The sequence below is a fragment of the Poromitra crassiceps genome (assembly GCF_964638095.1).
Source record: "Poromitra crassiceps genome assembly, chromosome: 9".
NCBI lineage: Eukaryota > Metazoa > Chordata > Actinopteri > Beryciformes > Melamphaidae > Poromitra > Poromitra crassiceps.
In genome coordinates this window covers 53,156,822-53,177,394 of record NC_139630.1, presented here as the reverse complement: position 1 = coordinate 53,177,394, position 20,573 = coordinate 53,156,822, and the positions used below count along the sequence as shown (strand labels likewise).

The 20,573-nt window shown below is 46.0% G+C and overlaps 1 protein-coding gene across 1 annotated transcript in view; it reads left to right on the top strand.

Moving 5' to 3' along the window:
• Window positions 1-20,573, top strand: part of nbas (NBAS subunit of NRZ tethering complex) — a gene marked incomplete at its 3' end in the record, with an annotated part of 267,708 nt that overhangs the window by 226,356 nt on the left and 20,779 nt on the right. The window contains exon 50 of the mRNA XM_083643060.1: window positions 13,087-13,226. Within this exon, the coding sequence (XP_083499186.1) occupies window positions 13,087-13,226 (140 nt within the window). The remainder of the gene's footprint in view (window positions 1-13,086; window positions 13,227-20,573) is intronic.

Sequence of the window (20,573 nt, the reverse complement as noted above, 5' to 3'; positions counted from 1 at the left end):
TATCTTTCTCAGTCTGACCGATACACACACACTTTGTCTCTCTTGTCTTGTTTTATTATCACATGCTAATAGCAGGGCCAGACTGCATTGCGGTTTTTAATCAATGGAGAGAGACCCTGTCTGACTACACATGCTATTTACATACCCTGTCTGACTACACATGCTATTTACATACCCTGTCTGACTACACATGCTATTTATATACCCTGTCTGACTACACATGCTATTTACATACACTGTCTGACTACACATGCTATTTACATACACTGTCTGACTACACATGCTATTTACATACCCTGTCTGACTACACATGCTATTTACATACCCTGTCTGACTACACATGCTATTTACATACCCTGTCTGACTACACATGCTATTTACATACCCTGTCTGACTACATGCTATTTACATACCCTGTCTGACTACATGCTATTTACATACCCTGTCTGACTGCACATGCTATTTATATACCCTGTCTGACTACATGCTATTTATATACCCTGTCTGACTGCACATGCTATTTATATACCCTGTCTGACTACACATGCTATTTATATACCCTGTCTGACTAAACATGCTATTTACATACCCTGTCTGACTACACATGCTATTTACATACCCTGGCTGACTACATGCTATTTACATACCCTGGCTGACTACATGTTATTTACATACCCTGTCTGACTCTGACTACATGTTATTTACATACCCTGTCTGACTACATGCTATTTACATACCCTGTCTGACTACATGCTATTTACATACCCTGTCTGACTGCACATGCTATTTATATACCCTGTCTGACTACATGCTATTTATATACCCTGTCTGACTGCACATGCTATTTATATACCCTGTCTGACTACACATGCTATTTATATACCCTGTCTGACTACACATGCTATTTACATACACTGTCTGACTACACATGCTATTTATATACCCTGTCTGACTGCACATGCTATTTATATACCCTGTCTGACTACACATGCTATTTATATACCCTGTCTGACTACACATGCTATTTACATACCCTGTCTGACTGCACATGCTATTTATATACCCTGTCTGACTACATGCTATTTATATACCCTGTCTGACTGCACATGCTATTTATATACCCTGTCTGACTACACATGCTATTTATATACCCTGTCTGACTAAACATGCTATTTACATACCCTGTCTGACTACACATGCTATTTACATACCCTGGCTGACTACATGCTATTTACATACCCTGGCTGACTACATGTTATTTACATACCCTGTCTGACTCTGACTACATGTTATTTACATACCCTGTCTGACTACATGCTATTTACATACCCTGTCTGACTCTGACTACATGTTATTTACATACCCTGTCTGACTAAATGTTATTTACATACCCTGTCTGACTCTGACTACATGTTATTTACATACCCTGGCTGACTACATGTTATTTACATACCCTGGCTGACTACATGTTATTTACATACCCTGTCTGACTCTGACTACATGTTATTTACATACCCTGGCTGACTACATGTTATTTACATACCCTGGCTGACTACATGTTATTTACATACCCTGTCTGACTACATGTTATTTACATACCCTGTCTGACTACATGTTATTTACATACCCTGTCTGACTACATGTTATTTACATACCCTGTCTGACTACATGTTATTTACATACCCTGTCTGACTACATGTTATTTACATACCCTGGCTGACTACATGTTATTTACATACCCTGTCTGACTACATGTTATTTACATACCCTGTCTGACTACATGTTATTTACATACCCTGGCTGACTACATGTTATTTACATACCCTGTCTGACTACATGTTATTTACATACCCTGTCTGACTACATGTTATTTACATACCCTGTCTGACTACATGTTATTTACATACCCTGTCTGACTACATGTTATTTACATACCCTGGCTGACTACATGTTATTTACATACCCTGTCTGACTCTGACTACATGTTATTTACATACCCTGTCTGACTACATGTTATTTACATACCCTGTCTGACTCTGACTACATGTTATTTACATACCCTGGCTGACTACATGTTATTTACATACCCTGGCTGACTACATGTTATTTACATACCCTGTCTGACTAAATGTTATTTACATACCCTGTCTGACTCTGACTACATGTTATTTACATACCCTGGCTGACTACATGTTATTTACATACCCTGGCTGACTACATGTTATTTACATACCCTGTCTGACTCTGACTACATGTTATTTACATACCCTGGCTGACTACATGTTATTTATATACCCTGTCTGACTACATGTTATTTACATACCCTGTCTGACTAAATGTTATTTACATACCCTGTCTGACTCTGACTACCGTAAATTCCGGACTATAAGCCGCGGCTTTTTTCCCGTTTTTTGGCCCCTGCGGCTTATATAACGGTGCGTCTTATCTATGGATTTTTTCAGAAAAAAAAAAAAAAAAAAAAAAAAATCTCTCTTTTTTAGCACTCTTTCTAACTATAAATCCACTTCTGTTTTAATTTCCTCTCTTGCCCTCTTTTCACCACACCGCGGACACTGTGTGCACTGTAAAAATAAACAACGGTGGTGTTGTGTTATGTTGTTTTGTTGAAATGTTGTAATACGGTAAATGGGAGCTTCCTCAAACAGCCATCTCTTCCCGACAATCCCCTCTGTGCGTGACCACTTACATATGGTAATTACGGTAAGCAAACGGCCACTCGGGCAACAACTCCCTCCCCCGACTACCAGGAGAAAATCACAAACTTCGGCGAATTCACACAAAGGAAGATCAAGGAATATTCACAACAAGACGAGCAGTAGAAGCAACACTCTCACTTACCATGGGGAAGGTACGCAGAAATTCACACGAGGCAGCTTTCAAGTTGAAAGCAGTCAATCTCGCATTAAAAGAGAGCAGCCGCCGATCAAACAGAGCAGCCGCGCGTAACCTGGGCAAAAGGGACTGTCCGTCCGGGGGAGAACTACTGAACAACTCCCTCCCGACTATCAGGAGAAAATCACAAACTTCGGCGAATTCACACAAAGGAAGATCACGGAATATTATAGGAGTGTGAAAACATCCACAATTACCAACGGGTTCCAAAACGCTGGACTGCTGCGGGATGAAGAGGATGACGCCACGGGGACTGCCCCCTAGTCCGATACCTCACGAGTCCGATACCTCACGAGTCCGACACCTCATGGTTTTGGGTTAGGGTCTGGGGGAGGTTAGGTTTAGGCGTGGGGGTGGGAGAGGTTAGGTTTTGGGTTAGGGTCTGGGGGATGTTAGGTTTAGGCGTGGGGGTGGGAGAGGTTAGGTTTTGGGTTAGGGTCTGGGGGAAGTTAGCCTCTTTTTTCGGACTCGTGAGGTGTCGGACTCGTGAGGTATCGGACTCGTGCCATGGCACCTGAAGGAGAGAGGAGAGTGGTTGACGAAGCCACCCTGAACCTGTTCGTTTCCGACACTGAAGATGAGGACTTTGGTGGTTTCAGTACGCAGGAAGAAGAGGAAGACGAGGATTAGTGACTTGACTTCTCTGGTTACAGGTTTGCTGCACATATACGGTAGCCTATTGTTGTGTGATTTTGTCTGGGGATTAGTGACCTGACTTTTGTTTTGTTTTGTTGAAATGTTAATAAATGGGAGCTTCCCCAAACAGCGATCTCTTTCCCGACATTCCTCTCTGTGCACGAACCCTTTCATATGGTAATTAAACATCAAAACACCCGCGGCTTATAGTCCGGTGCGGCTTATAGAAGAAAAAAATAGTCAATTTTGGTCCCGCGGCTTATACACCGGTGCGTCTTATAGTCCGGAATTTACGGTACATGTTATTTACATACCCTGGCTGACTACATGTTATTTACATACCCTGGCTGACTACATGTTATTTACATACCCTGTCTGACTCTGACTACATGTTATTTACATACCCTGGCTGACTACATGTTATTTACATACCCTGTCTGACTACATGTTATTTACATACCCTGGCTGACTACATGTTATTTACATACCCTGGCTGACTACATGTTATTTACATACCCTGTCTGACTACATGTTATTTACATACCCTGTCTGACTACATGTTATTTACATACCCTGTCTGACTACATGTTATTTACATACCCTGGCTGACTACATGTTATTTACATACCCTGTCTGACTCTGACTACATGTTATTTACATACCCTGGCTGACTACATGTTATTTACATACCCTGGCTGACTACATGTTATTTACATACCCTGTCTGACTACATGTTATTTACATACCCTGTCTGACTACATGTTATTCAGGGCCAACGACAACAGGCTCAGTACCGCTAAGTGGCTGAGTCCCACAGAAGCCGTTATTTGCAGGTGCACGTGTGTATTTGTGCACAAATAGAAAAATGACGGAAATCATCCAAAAGACATTTTGAGTGCGTCTTCACGGTGTCACTTCAGTGCTGGGACTCGTATTGACGGTGAAGGTTAGAAATAGCATTATTAGGTTTACCTTATGGTAATAGTTAAGCATGCTGTGGAGAGTTAAGCACAGGATTAGGAGTTAAGGAAAGCATGTACAGTATAGTCAGTGAAGGTCCTCAGGTATACATGTAGTAAGACGTGTGTGTGTGTGTGTGTGTGTGTGTGTGTGTGTGTGTGTGTGTGTGTGTCTTTACAGAGCGATAAGCTAAGCGTTGGCTCCGCTTTCAGAGGGTGTTATGCAGAGGTATGACAGCAGCATGGCACCCTGCAGTCTCAGAAAGCTTACCACATCGTTTACACTCGACCTGTGTGTGTTCACACTCACAGTCACAGCGGCATGGAGAAACACACCTCTGGTTTTAGACTCTCTCTTACTTAACACACAGGTTTCCAGGCGCACACCAAGCGCCCACGTCCTCCGCTGGCGTGTTCACATGTCCCCTGTTGGAAATGGAAAAGTTGTCAAAGTGCGATAATGCAGTTCATGATAACTCCTACTTCTTCCTCCCTCTCGCTGTGTCCCTGTGCGTCGTTTAGCTCAAAGCACGGCGGCGTCCAGTCACAGTGGCTGAACATGTGAACAAAGGTGTAGAAGCCTCAGATTACAGTACAGGCAGTTAGAGCTAACAGTTTGTGTTTGCGTTGGTGCTGACGACGTGCATGTGCTGCTTTCTGTAACACTCGTTTATAGTGTATTTGAGTGTTTCTTGGCTTTTCTGCATCAATGCTTGTAACATACAGGGGTGTCTGGGTAACCTGACATTGCCAGATGGGGGCGGTATTGTTAGCGTCTGGGTGGTGTAGAGGTCAAAGTACTTGCCGACCACCGTGGAGACCCCGGTTCAATTCCCGGCAGCGGTACTTCTGGCTTGGTCAGATGTTGTTTTTTTTTGTTTGTTTTTTAACTTTTTATTGACAGATTATTATCATTACATACTTGCATTGTATACATGGTAGATATGTACTGCCATAGGTTTTTTTAGAGAGATAAAAGAAAAGACAAAACCACAACAGCAGCAACAAAACAAACAAACAAAAACAAAAAACAAACAAAAACAGGGCGTCGACTTTTCACTATACATTCATCTTGGATCCAAAAAGATAAAATCTGGCCTAATGGGTGTTATATATTGAGCCCAGCATTCCCATCTTGAGGTAAATTGTTCTACTTTATGATTGATAACAGCAGTTAGTCTTTCCAGCTTATATATATCCATCGTAATATTCATCCATTCTTTCACTTTAGGGCTTTCCTGTGATAACCACTTCCTGGTGAGAGCTTTTTTACCAGCTACCAGCAATATATTAATCAAATATCTGTCTTCTTTCATGGTCAGACGTTCTTACAGACACAATTGGCCGTGTCTGCGGGTGGGGAGCCGGTGGGGTATGAGTCCTGGTCGCTGCACTAGTGCCTCCTATGGGCGATCGGGGCGCCTGTTCGGGTGGAGGGGAACTGGGGCAATAGCGTGATCCTCCCTCACGCTACGTCCTGCTGGTGAAAAACCGGACACACACACACACACACACACACACACACACACACACACACACACACACACACACACACACACACACACACACACACAAAAACAAAAACATGATGCCTACATGAATAGTTGTGTATGTGTGTGTGTGTGTGTGTGTGTGTGTGTGTACATTAGGTTAGCTATAATGTGTGTCTGCAGGTATATCTCTACACCCCACCTGCACACGTTATCACCAGCGTTTGTCTGATGTAAAGACACAGACATAGCTATGGCTCGCCCTGCTGAGTGGATGGTAATTAGGGTCCCACTGCCTGATTAATTGACTCTTGGATGGACGGAGAAAAGAGAGAGAGGGAGGGGAGGGATGGAGACTGGAGGATTTGCATGACGTCGAGAAATGGAAGAAAGATTAATTCATTGATTGATTGATTGATTGATTGATTGATTGATTGATTGAGAGACACACAGTGTCTAATCTGTCAGCCCACTCTACGAAGTGTTACGGCACTGGCTGATTGGCTGACAGACTTGCCCCTCCCTCCTCTTGCTCCCGCCCTTCCTCACTCTCTGCCTTGTACTCCACCACAGAGGAAGTGGTGATTTTAATCACCAGGCATAATTAATTACCATCCTTTCTTGTTAAGAAAATAAAAGCCTCAGAGCCACATAGTAATTGGCAGCCATTTAATTTGTGGTGCAGGTAGGCGGGGTGTGTTCGTGCGTGCGTGTGTGTGTGTGTGTGTGTGTGTGTGTGTGTGTGTGTGTGTGTGTGTGTGTGTGTGTGTGTGCGTGTGTGTGTGTGATGTGAGAAAGAGAGTATGTGTACAGACTACAGAGAGAATACTGTATGTGTAGAAGGGAGAGAGAGAGTTCTGTATGTGAGCGTGCGCATCTGCAAGTACTGGATGTGTGTGTGTGTGCGTGTGTGTGTGTGTGTGTGTGTGTGTGTGTGTGTGTGTGTGTGTGTGTGTGTGTGTGTGTGTGCGCGCGTGTGTGTGCGCGCGCGTGCGTGCGTGTGTTTGAATGTGTTTTGTGTTTTGTAGTGAGCGCAGTGTTTCTCTCAATCTGAACATTATCATTAACATTATCCCGGGTCTTGATCTCTTGAATACCCTTGAATTTTTTAAAAGAATAAATAAATATGAGCTTAAAACTCAGTAAAATGCTTCAATGGTCAGATAGTGTTTAGATTCAACAAAGTACGTCAATAACAGATGATGAACAGGCTTTGGGCTGCAGTTTACATTCAGCTCTGGATTGTGGGGAACAGGCTTTTTACAGGTAGTTAAGATTCCACTTCTGTCTGTAAGATGACCTCCATTTCCAGGGGTCCTGAGCTTCAGCTTGACTCATTTATCGCTCCACCCGCCATCATAACGCGCTTCAGTACAGCACTAAACACCGCTCTGCAGTGCTGCACGTTATTTAGCATGTGCTTCAGTACAGCACTAAACACAGCTCTGCAGTGCTGCATGTTATTTAACATGTGCTTCAGTACAGCACTAAACACAGCTCTGCAGTGCTGCACATTATTTAGCATGTGCTTCAGTACAGCACTAAACACAGCTCTGCAGTGCTGCACGTTATTTAGCATTGTGCTTCAGTACAGCACTAAACACAGCTCTGCAGTGCTGCATGTTATTTAGCATGTGCTTCAGTACAGCACTAAACACAGCTCTGCAGTGCTGCACGTTATTTAGCATGTGCTTCAGTACAGCACTAAACACCACTCTGCAGTGCTGCACGTTATTTAGCATGTGCTTCAGTACAGCACTAAACACCGCTCTGCAGTGCTGCACGTTATTTAGCATGTGCTTCAGTACAGCACTAAACACAGCTCTGCAGTGTTGCACGTTATTTAGCATGTGCTTCAGTACAGCACTAAACACAGCTCTGCAGTGCTGCACGTTATTTAGCATGTGCTTCAGTACAGCACTAAACACAGCTCTGCAGTGCTGCACGTTATTTAGCATGTGCTTCAGTACAGCACTAAACAGCTCTGCAGTGCTGCACGTTATTTAACATGTGCTTCAGTACAGCACTAAACACAGCTCTGCAGTGCTGCACGTTATTTAGCATGTGCTTCAGTACAGCACTAAACACCGCTCTGCAGTGCTGCACGTTATTTAACATGTGCTTCAGTACAGCACTAAACACCGCTCTGCAGTGCTGCACATTATTTAGCATGTGCTTCAGTACAGCACTAAACACAGCTCTGCAGTGCTGCATGTTATTTAGCATGTGCTTCAGTACAGCACTAAACACAGCTCTGCAGTGCTGCACGTTATTTAACATGTGCTTCAGTACAGCACTAAACACAGCTCTGCAGTGCTGCACGTTATTTAGCATGTGCTTCAGTACAGCACTAAACACCGCTCTGCAGTGCTGCACGTTATTTAACATGTGCTTCAGTACAGCACTAAACACCGCTCTGCAGTGCTGCACATTATTTAGCATGTGCTTCAGTACAGCACTAAACACAGCTCTGCAGTGCTGCATGTTATTTAGCATGTGCTTCAGTACAGCACTAAACACAGCTCTGCAGTGCTGCACGTTATTTAACATGTGCTTCAGTACAGCACTAAACACAGCTCTGCAGTGCTGCACGTTATTTAGCATTGTGCTTCAGTACAGCACTAAACACAGCTCTGCAGTGCTGCACGTTATTTAGCATTGTGCTTCAGTACAGCACTAAACACCGCTCTGCAGTGCTGCACGTTATTTAACATGTGCTTCAGTACAGCACTAAACACAGCTCTGCAGTGCTGCACATTATTTAGCATGTGCTTCAGTACAGCACTAAACACCGCTCTGCAGTGCTGCACGTTATTTAGCATGTGCTTCAGTACAGCACTAAACACAGCTCTGCAGTGCTGCGCATTATTTAGCATGTGCTTCAGTACAGCACTAAACACAGCTCTGCAGTGCTGCACGTTATTTAGCATGTGCTTCAGTACAGCACTAAACACAGCTCTGCAGTGCTGCATGTTATTTAGCATGTGCTTCAGTACAGCACTAAACACAGCTCTGCAGTGCTGCACGTTATTTAACATGTGCTTCAGTACAGCACTAAACACAGCTCTGCAGTGCTGCACGTTATTTAGCATGTGCTTCAGTACAGCACTAAACACAGCTCTGCAGTGCTGCACGTTATTTAACATGTGCTTCAGTACAGCACTAAACACCACTCTGCAGTGCTGCACGTTATTTAGCATGTGCTTCAGTACAGCACTAAACACAGCTCTGCAGTGCTGCATGTTATTTAGCATGTGCTTCAGTACAGCACTAAACACAGCTCTGCAGTGCTGCACGTTATTTAGCATGTGCTTCAGTACAGCACTAAACACAGCTCTGCAGTGCTGCACGTTATTTAGCATGTGCTTCAGTACAGCACTAAACACAGCTCTGCAGTGCTGCACGTTATTTAACATGTGCTTCAGTACAGCACTAAACACAGCTCTGCAGTGCTGCACGTTATTTAGCATGTGCTTCAGTACAGCACTAAACACCGCTCTGCAGTGCTGCACGTTATTTAACATGTGCTTCAGTACAGCACTAAACACCGCTCTGCAGTGCTGCACATTATTTAGCATGTGCTTCAGTACAGCACTAAACACAGCTCTGCAGTGCTGCATGTTATTTAGCATGTGCTTCAGTACAGCACTAAACACAGCTCTGCAGTGCTGCACGTTATTTAACATGTGCTTCAGTACAGCACTAAACACAGCTCTGCAGTGCTGCACGTTATTTAGCATTGTGCTTCAGTACAGCACTAAACACAGCTCTGCAGTGCTGCACGTTATTTAGCATTGTGCTTCAGTACAGCACTAAACACCGCTCTGCAGTGCTGCACGTTATTTAACATGTGCTTCAGTACAGCACTAAACACAGCTCTGCAGTGCTGCACATTATTTAGCATGTGCTTCAGTACAGCACTAAACACCGCTCTGCAGTGCTGCACGTTATTTAGCATGTGCTTCAGTACAGCACTAAACACAGCTCTGCAGTGCTGCGCATTATTTAGCATGTGCTTCAGTACAGCACTAAACACAGCTCTGCAGTGCTGCACGTTATTTAGCATGTGCTTCAGTACAGCACTAAACACAGCTCTGCAGTGCTGCATGTTATTTAGCATGTGCTTCAGTACAGCACTAAACACAGCTCTGCAGTGCTGCACGTTATTTAACATGTGCTTCAGTACAGCACTAAACACAGCTCTGCAGTGCTGCACGTTATTTAGCATGTGCTTCAGTACAGCACTAAACACAGCTCTGCAGTGCTGCACGTTATTTAACATGTGCTTCAGTACAGCACTAAACACCACTCTGCAGTGCTGCACGTTATTTAGCATGTGCTTCAGTACAGCACTAAACACAGCTCTGCAGTGCTGCATGTTATTTAGCATGTGCTTCAGTACAGCACTAAACACAGCTCTGCAGTGCTGCACGTTATTTAGCATGTGCTTCAGTACAGCACTAAACACAGCTCTGCAGTGCTGCACGTTATTTAGCATGTGCTTCAGTACAGCACTAAACACAGCTCTGCAGTGCTGCACGTTATTTAGCATGTGCTTCAGTACAGCACTAAACACCACTCTGCAGTGCTGCACGTTATTTAACATGTGCTTCAGTACAGCACTAAACACAGCTCTGCAGTGCTGCACAGCACGTGCTTCTAAACATCAGTTGAGGCACGCCTCAGAACCGATAGGAGTACCAGGTATCTTATTAAGGTGACCGGCCAGTCATTCATGCTGCCTATACTAGCAATGGCCCCATTATAACACAATCATGAATGGTGCTTGTTTTTCCATGTATTCAAATGATGCACTGACCATTGTGTAATAATCCTCCATCAAATTAAAGAAAATAATAATTAGACGCAGCGCTTGGAGAGTGCAGATCTCCACAAAGGCCAATAGTGCCGTCTGCTAAGTTATGCAAATTTCGTGATTTGGCGAGGTAATAAAATAGAAAATAGGCTGGAGGGTTTTGGTTTTTTTATTTTGAATGCAGTATGTTTATCACAAACTGCGCAGCAGAAGAAATGAGGACATCCTTTTAAACGTGTCAAAGCAAAACCCTTATTTATTAACGTGGACTGCAAATTGATTTGAGCAATAGAAACGACTACATTTGAAATAAATATATGCAAATTTAAAGTGGACTCTGTGGGAAGGATTTTTTTTTTTTTTTTCCCTCTCTCCAGAAAATTCTCTTCACATATTTATAACAGCTGTACTTGATTCTTTTCTGTGCCAGTGGCAAATTGTATTCTCCTTGTGAAGGCAGAATTGCCTGTCTGTCGTCTGGTACTATTCTGGTTGTCTTTGGCATCTTGACGCAGCTTCTTTGCCTCTGTGCCGCTCACAGCACTGCCAGAGAAGTCTTTGCTTGGCACAGCATGCGCTTTGCTTCACTGAGCTCAAATCATTTCTCCTCTCCCACTGGAACATATTTTATCGCAGCAAAACGCATGCTATTAAAGTATCGGTATCGGGACGGCTTCATTTGCCAATGCCGAGTACAGTATGAATGCCTGGGCTGGGCTGGATGAGCATCAATCCCGATACTGCGGACATAAATTCATTTAAAACGTACAATGTGTGCAAATAAAACTGAAGTAGAGGCGGCATTTCAACTTTGATTCACAGATCACTTACATTTCTTTCACGTGCTCCTGAAAAGCTCTGCTAAAACCTACAGTACAATACAATCTCACCAGGCCTTATTCTGGTATCCAGCCATAGATTTGAGCTGGGTGTGCGTGCGTGCGTGTGTGCGTGTGCGTGTGCGTGTGTGTGTGTGTGTGTGTGTGTGTGTGCGTGCGTGCGTGTGCGTGTGTGTGTGTGTGCCTGTGTGCGCGTGTGTGTGCGTGCCTGTACGGCGGGGGCCTGTCTTTGTGGCGGCCATGCTTTGGCAGGTTGTAGTTTTCCCCTCAGAAATCAGCCGCTCTCTGAACTGTTAAATCACTAGAAGCCAAAACCTTCAAGAAGAAAATTAATTACTTTCCCTTCTCCTCCTCTCATTCTTCACACATTCAGCTCCTCTGTCTCCCTCTCTCAGTGCTTGTTCTACTGTAGCACTCACTCTCTCTTCCCCGTCCCCTTCTCCTTCACTCTCTCTCATATTGATGCAGAAGATGTTTAGCCACAGGTGACGTTTCTCCGTGTAACCGGGAGATGTGCCAATATCCGATGACACCGTGCTGGTTCCTTCCTTCCACGACCCTCCGCCCCAGTTTGACGGCTTTGATATTGTAGATGGTAGCATCATGTGTGACAGGGGTTTGCCAGCTTGCCCCTCGGCCTTCCAGGGAATGCCTCCTTTGAAAGAAGTGAAAGCGACTCCACTGCCAATGTCCCACCCGCCCGCCTGTATGGGCGGTAGCGCCCCGACCAACCAGAGGGGGCGCTACTAGCGCAGCAACCAGGACTCACACCCTCACCGGCTTCCCACCCGCAGACACGACCAATCCGCCTATTTCACTTGCCACCCAATTCACCCAGTTTGTGTCTAAAAGGCAGGAAGTAACACGGGTGCAAGCAGAACACTAACAAGGGTTTCCAACTTCCAATCCCTTTGGTGATCCAGTGCCAGAGCGCCTAATTATTGTCTTGCTAACAGTAGTACACCTGTGTTACTTCCTGCCTTTTAGACACGCAATGAGTGAATTGGGTGGGACGTGAAATAAGGTGTCTGTAGGAATGTCAGTCCAAGCCGGAAATACCGCGACCGGGAATGAATTTTCCATCGTGTCTGTTGGACGTGTCCCAGCTAAAGATTTGCCAAGTTTTTGCTGGCTGATGCATTCATCCACACATCATATAGTTCTTTGAAATAATGAGAATTAAAGTGAAAGGATATTGCTTTTCCCCCATGGTGCTGTTTCAAAACAACAAATTGACACAGTGCATTAGTATGTAATGGAAGGATCTAGCCTGCATACTCTGAGCTTATATCCAGTTGATGTTCAAGGGGGCGTCCTGCAATGAAGATCCTCGCAGTAAGCCTTTGGCTGTGGGGCTCATGTTAAGAACCAGCCTTAGATGTTTATTGTCTTTCTCTCCTCCCTCTCTCCCTCGCTGTCAACCTCCTCATCAGTTGGAGATCGAAGACGTGGAGAACGAGGAGAAGAGATACGCCCTCTTCCTGGAGCTGCTGGAAGCTGCCCGGAGGCGGGAGGAGTTTCAGCTGCTCATGCTCCTCCTACAGGCGTGGCCGCCCATGATGAAAGAGGACGTGTAAGGCAAACGTTTTTTTCTCTCTCTCTCACACTGATTGAATTCCCTTTCCAGGCAGAGCACCTCTAAGAGAGCTGTTGTCATGTTCATATATGGTTTGTTCATCTGCTCCCATCCCTGTGATTACAGCTGCACACATGTTGATCTCTACTATTAGAAATCAAATTTTCCCGTTATTACCGTGTCTCTGGTCTCCAGGTATACCAGCAGTGTAGACTGATCTGTCTTATATAATATCTCCTCCACCGCTGGATTCCGAGTTCAGTATCAGCGAGGATTTCTAGCTCTCTACTGATAACGTTGTCAATAAATTGCCGGATGTTATGACGCCTCGAGCGTGCTTCCGGGGTCTGTTAGCCGTTAGCTTCCGTGGCTCATTGAAGTCCCACGGTCCTCTCTTCAATGTCGGCTACCCGTCCCTCGGCCTTACCCACTCCATCGGCTGTAGCTTTAGGATGGGTTAGCACACGGATACTCAACTTGCTTCGCCCGGGGACCACTTTCGTGAAGTGATAGAAGGCCAGGGGCCAGTTAATAAACAATCAATATACATTTTTCTGTAGCGGATTGTAGGTTTTTGGGGTGTCAGCCGGAGTTTAGTCTGACAATGTTGTGCACACCGGATAGTTAGTTAGGTTAAGTACATACATAAGTGCCTGGGTAGCGAGCAGATGGCAATTTAGCAGCTAAATCATAGATTATTGAAAGATATTCCATATTCCAGACTGAAATGCTATAACAGAAGTGGAGTATTGGCCAGAATGACATGAACATTTGGACACTTATTCAGCGGGTATCTTGCATGTTGCGTTCAGGTGCACTGTAATTTTTTTTTTTTGTTTTGCAATTCCATCGCGGGCCACATGCGGCAGTTGAGTATCACTGGGTTAGCAGTTCACCTAGCTTCTGTTGAACTTCCTCGCTTACCGGTATGTCGGTTAACTCCTTTCCCCCTTGCAGCTTCCACCTCTCTTTTGCCCCGTTTCTGTTGTGTTGTGCTTCTGCAGTTTGGCTGCACCCTCTTATCCGTACTTGCACACTTAAAGTGGAACTGAACCTGTTCGTCACGTGCATAATGAGTCCGTTTCAGACTGAAAACATAGTTTGTCTAAGATGACAGGTTGAGAGGCGGGTCATAGTATCATGTCGATGATTTTATTTGACAATTCTGGGGACTGGATTGGGCTTTGGCCAATCCTGGCGTGTTCCGCCTCCAAATCGAGTGGGATTCAGTGTGTTGTGGCGCTAACCTCGGGAAGAGCCTTTTGACAGGAGGAGTGGATGTCAGCGACCCGCAGGCAGCCAGCTGCCTTCGTGTTGCCGAGCGGAGAGTGCAGCACGTCGGCCTGGAATCTCCGAGGTGCAACCCCTGACAACCAAGCTCTCGGATGCGCGCGCCATTATCATTGCTGTAACGATACGATATCCCTGGAATGCGCGTTTTAACGAGCCAGTTACATTTCTTTGCATTCTTAGAGATTATAGTTTTTGTTTTTTGTTCATGTTTCTAACAATTGGCCAAGTTAGTAGTTAGTTTATGGGATAGGAATTCTGCCAGATGAGAGGCACTAGGCGCCATTTTCTACTTCATTTGGAAGAGAAAATTATCCAGAAATGAAGATTTGATTGACAGCTGCATGTCGTGATATGATTGGTTGAAATGGGGTAGAAATTTGATAGTACTGGGTGACGTCAGCAAACTGTAAATTACTGTTATCAATTAAATCTTTTGATGTGAAAAAGTGTGAAAAGCGAAAGAAATTAGATTGTTGTGATTTGTTTTGCATACATTATTAAATAGGTGCACTGCATACCCAGGTATTTGAACTAAAAGAAAAGAAAAGTCATTCTTGGGTTCAGCTCGACTTTAAACTGATGGCTTTTGTGATTTAGTACTTAACCATCACCCACTGTTCGCCTCTAGGTTTCAGCCGGGTTTATGTTGTAGATAGTTTTTTTTTGGTTCTTTTTTACCAAACACAGTGACATTCACATTTTAGTGCACAACCGCCGTGCGATGCTCATGTCGCCGAGAGTAGTCACGCAGATTTGTGGCAGCGACGCTAGCAGCTCACGACAGATATCCTCGCGTTGCGCGGGGATGTTGTCAGAAGTTTGTTCTGCTTCACAGTGCAGCCATAGAGCGTTAAGATAGCCCAGGGCTGCATATCGTACATAGACTTTATAGACTCTGAGAGCTCTAAATCTGCCTGAAAAATGAAAAGTGGCGTGTTCGCTAGCTTCAGGGTTTCCTCCTCGCACCAGCTGGTGGCTCATGAGCCTCAGCGTGTGTTGGCCGCGTTATCAATAAGCACCTAGTGATGTGATCGCTGTTTTTCCCGCTGCTCCGTCCTCCCTGATTAACTCATTGAGTGCCATGGACGGACATGTTCGTCATTTCAAATAGTAACGTAGAGTGCCAAGGACGGACATGTTCGTCATTTCAAATAGTAACGTAGAGTGCCAAGGACGGACATGTTCGTCAATTGCGTTTTTTGACGGTGGGGCGTCGATCAAAGCCTTCTGCCTCTCCTGTACAAATATTATAGCTATTGGAGGTCTATAACCTATTTTACAGAACCCTTAGGTGGCGACAGTGCTCTCCACATAACAGAAAGGCAAGGAAAAAACAAAGAAGAAGTCGTTATGGAAACGGAAATCGCATCGCATCCGTATGCATCGATATGCTGAAGCACGTTACTGCAGCTGTGCCTGCAGCAGCCAATCTGCTCCCACAATTGAGCCGCTCCGTGTCGGTTGCGACAGCACATCCGCACATCCACACCGTGGAGTTGTTATTATTCTCAACTGGAAGCATCGTTGCCGGTGACAAACACACGCGGAACGCTGTAAAAAAGCTGCACCCTTCACTGTGCGCACAGCAAACTCAGCAGAGAGCCACCACAGACAGGAGGAGGAGTGTGCAGTTGAGGCGAGGCGGGGCGGGGCGGGGCGGGGCGGGGGGGGGGGGGGGAGGGGGCACGCAGAGCAGCACGCAACACCCAGACAGACCCAGGCAGCAGGACAGGATTGACAAACGCAAGCCAGAATATCCGATGCCCACCAGCAGCAAATCAAGACCAGCAAGAAGCTGCAACCAGCAGCGCACGCAGGGGCCAGCGCTGCTGGTTGTAGCTAAAAATATTATTCTGCCAAACAAAATTCCCTGGCCTTCACTGTTTTATTGAAGGAAATTATTTTTGAGGTGTGACTACATTAGAAAAGATTAGCTTCAGAGTCAGTGATGTGCTTGAAATGTTTAATTTCACAAAAGGCCAATTATCTCAGCTTCTAGAAAAAAATTGCTGTTTTTGGATGAATCAAGCTATCTTCTCCGGCTCATAACTAAAGAACGGAAAATGGGATCAATAAACTTTTTTTTGCAGATGATAGAATAGAGTCTCATCGTTCTTTGTGCGTGTTCAGTGTTTACATAGTAATATCACACAATATTCTGTGGGCCTCGAGAAATCACTGAAAACGCTCTGAAACTCTGGCACTGGGAGCGTCCGTTCTCCAAAAGTGGCTGGCACTCAATGAGTTAAAGGCGACTGACTGACTGCTGACGGCTTGTCAGGTTTTGTGAACGCGCGCCGACCAGATCACACGCGGACGTCGGGTTTGGCGGCGCGTCGGTCGAAAGGTCAAACGCAAAACCTTGCCTGGTTTGGCCGCGGTGCCGTGCCGTGATGGTGGAATCACGCGCTGAGGCAGACATAAGAGACGCTAAGTTAGTGAGTCAGGAACATTGGGATTTAAAATATGTGTATGAGGAAGACGTAGCAGAGAGACTGTGAGAGTGAGGGACAGAATAGGTAGAGAGAAGCAAGTGAGGAGAATTCTCAATATGGAGGAGAGGAAAAAACCTGGCAAACACAAAGGTGCAAGAAACAGCTTTTTAGAGCTGTGAAGCTGTGAGGAACAGAGAGAGAGGCATAAGCAGCGAGCGAAAAGTGATTATTTGTGAGCGCGCGCGTGTGCGTGCGTGTGTGTGTGAGTCCATGCGCGCGTGTGTGTGTGTGTGTGTGTGTGTGAGCACGTGCGCGTGTTGTGTTTAACGGGCAGTGGAGTTGTCACTGGGCCTGTGTAAAAGCCCTTGTCTTTCCTGGCAGGGTTGCTATTCCGACAGCGAAGACAATGGGAGAGGGATTAGGGTTGGCAAAACACAGGCGCGTCGAGTTCACCCCCGGATTCCACCGACAACAAACTCCACTCACACTGTGTGGGTGTAACAGCCACAGTCAATACCATTAGTGCCTGGGACAGTCAGCTCAAATTGTCCTTTTTTTTTGTCGGCGGACTGATCTGTTGTATTTCAGATCTAAATCCCCCGACGTTATGCTGAGCACAAATTTGGCTTGTTGTTGATCCGTTTCTTCTTCTGTGGTGCGCATTTTAAATCGCTCGCGTTAATTTTTGCTGCGTCACGCATAATTCTGCTGCATCGTGCCTCCCTCCGTGTGCCTCAGGAAACAGCAGAAAAGTCTGAAATCCACTTCTGATGATCTGGGTGCATCTAGCTCACCTGGCAGTCTGTGTTTTATATGTGCAGCCAATGCTGCTGTGCTACATGGTGTGTGTGTGTGTGTGGGGGGGGGGGTGATGATCAGTCACTATTTCGGGGACACCGAACTCAAATGAAACCTCGTACTTCTCTCAGTGCGTCTCACTGAGAAGTGAACAGGAGGAGGAAAGTAACAACTGTGTTTTCTGGTGCAGTGTGGTGATACACGCTTACGATCTGTCCACACATCTTCTATGAGTCTGCTGCGGCAAAAGAATGACCCTGTTTACCTCTCTGTCACTTTGAGTCATGACTCAGAGCAGGGATGGAGGCTGGCTGTGACACACGCTGCACCCCACCACAGATTTGGCCCACGCTCAAACAGTCATAGTCTCACACAGCGCCTCCCCCCCCTCCCCCCCTTCCCCATCCTAGCCCCTTCCCCTCCCTCCCCTTCTCCATCCTAGCCTCCCCCCCTCCCTCCCCTTCTCCATCCTAGCCCCCCTCCCTTCCTCCCCTTCCCCATCCTAGCCCCTTGCTAATACACGGCAAGCAGCAGCGTGGCCTCTGCCTGCTCCCATGGCCGAGGGGAAGCTGCATGTCAGGACAAGACACCCTGCTAGCTGGATGGAAAGTGTCCTGCTGTCCTTCCTGCTGTCAGCTGTCTCTCTCTCTCTTCCTCTCTCTCTCATCTTCCCGTCCCCCCTCTCTCTTTCTCTCTCTCTACCCCTCTCCCTCTCTTCCCCCTCTCTTTTTCGCTCTCTCTACCCCTCTCCCTCTCTTCCCCTCTCTTCCCCCTCTCTCTTTCTCTCTACCCCTCTCCCTTTCTTCCCCCCTCTCTCTTTCTCTATCTCTACCCCTCTCCCTTTCTTCCCCCCTCTCTCTTTCTCTCTCTCTACCCCTCTCCCTCTCTTCCCCTCTCTTCCCCCCTCTCTTTCTCTCTCTCTCCACCCCTCTCCCTCTCTTCCCCTCTCCCCCCATCTCGCCTTCTCCCTCTCCTTCCCTCTCCCCCCCCCTCTCTCTTTCTCTCTCTCTCCCTCTCTTCCCCTCTCCCCCCATCTCTCTTTCTCCCTCTCCTTCCCTCTCCCCCCCCCCCTCTCTCTCATGTGGCTTTCTTGATGAATTTTCTGAGCTGCTGTCCAAGGTCTCTCTACTGACGACGATTGTTTAATTATCTCAGGTGATTTTAATATCCACGCCGACATTCAAACAGACCCCCGATGCTACAAACCTCATTAGCCTACTAGAGGCATTTTGACCTCACTCAGCGTGTTTCTGGACCCGCCCACCATAAGGGGCGTACCCTGGAACCGGGTCATATCAAAAGGACTCGATATTACTGGACCCTGTGTGTCATGGATGTTGCTATCTCAGACCATTGCTTTTGCTGTACAACAGAAGAGCACTCAAACTATCAAAACAATTACCATATAATTACCATATCCAAATATTTATTGACATAATTACCGTGATACCATCCACCCGTTGTGGAGAATCAACAATACACCATGTCAGACGTCGTTTCTCTTCCTCTCATCTCCAATCTCCTCCCGTCACTTGTCTCTTCTTCGTTCAGTATTTAACCAGCAGCGTTACCGTTTGTCATGTTAATCACATGACGCCAGCATGTCCGTGCTTATTTCCCCCCCCCCCCCCGCCGCTGAAAACATGTTCTCCCTCATTACGGCGTCATTTTGTCGCGTGTTGCCAGGGTTAGCACATGTGATAGATGTGCAACGCTTGTATTCTAAAGAGGGTTAAATGCCACCGTGGAGGATTTCCCTCCCCTACAGGATATGAATATTTACGGCCTCGCTCGGGCTCAACAGTGGAGTTTGATTCCCGTCGCGGGGCTCGGAGCAGAGATAATGAGATCTGTTTGGGCTATGCATTGGCAAACGAGGCTTTTCTACACGGAGAACTTCCACACTTCAGATGCCGGGCGGGGAAGGCAGTTACACAGCCGCCAACGTCGGCGTCAGCAAACAGTCACAGCTTTGTTGTCTCATCCATGCCAGACTTTAATCTCCGTGCCCACGGTATTTTGCATTGAATCCTTAACAATGGATCAAAATGCTAATCTAGTCATTCGAATCAAATGAAAACACAATTTGAACCGGATCCATCCGTCAAGCCAGATCTAATTAACTGATAGTGGACTCCTTCTTGGCGCCGTTCCATGTTTGAACTATGACTGATGTGCATTGAGAAAGATCCATGAAGGTCTCGTTGGCGTGTGCTGGCCTGGGGGCGGGGCCTGGGGGCGGGGCTGGGGGGCGGGGCTGGGGGGGCGGGGCCGGGGGGGGGCGAAATCGATTCGTGCGGCGACATTAGCAAAAGTCTGGAAAGGGCTCATAAGCAAACTGACGCTAGTCACCGCTGGCAGCTGAGAGAGAGACACACACACAGATCATATCCAGCATGTAGGTGTTTTAATATGAACTGAGTGTTGTAGGCAAACATCTCTCCTCCTCACTCACATGTCAACTTCTCATTTCATTAGTTCATCTGCAGGCGTCTCGAGAGTTCTTCTCTCCGCCGTTCCCGGGAGGTCGGCGACATAATGAATTGTTGCAGTCGTACTCGTAGAATTGTCACGAGTCATTTCCGACCGATACGATACGCGCTACCTACCGTGAGCTGTGCCTTTCTGTTCGCCTATAAACGTCTTTGGTGTTTCATGACAATAACCTGATCGTTGCCTACCAAACAAGTGGAAGGGCACAGTGTTGTTAAGCATGACGTTTTATCAATATGGTTGCAATGTAAATGGATGAATTTATAATGACTATTTTTATATGAAGTTTTTGTCTTGCAACTAGGAAACATAAGTAATGTTGATT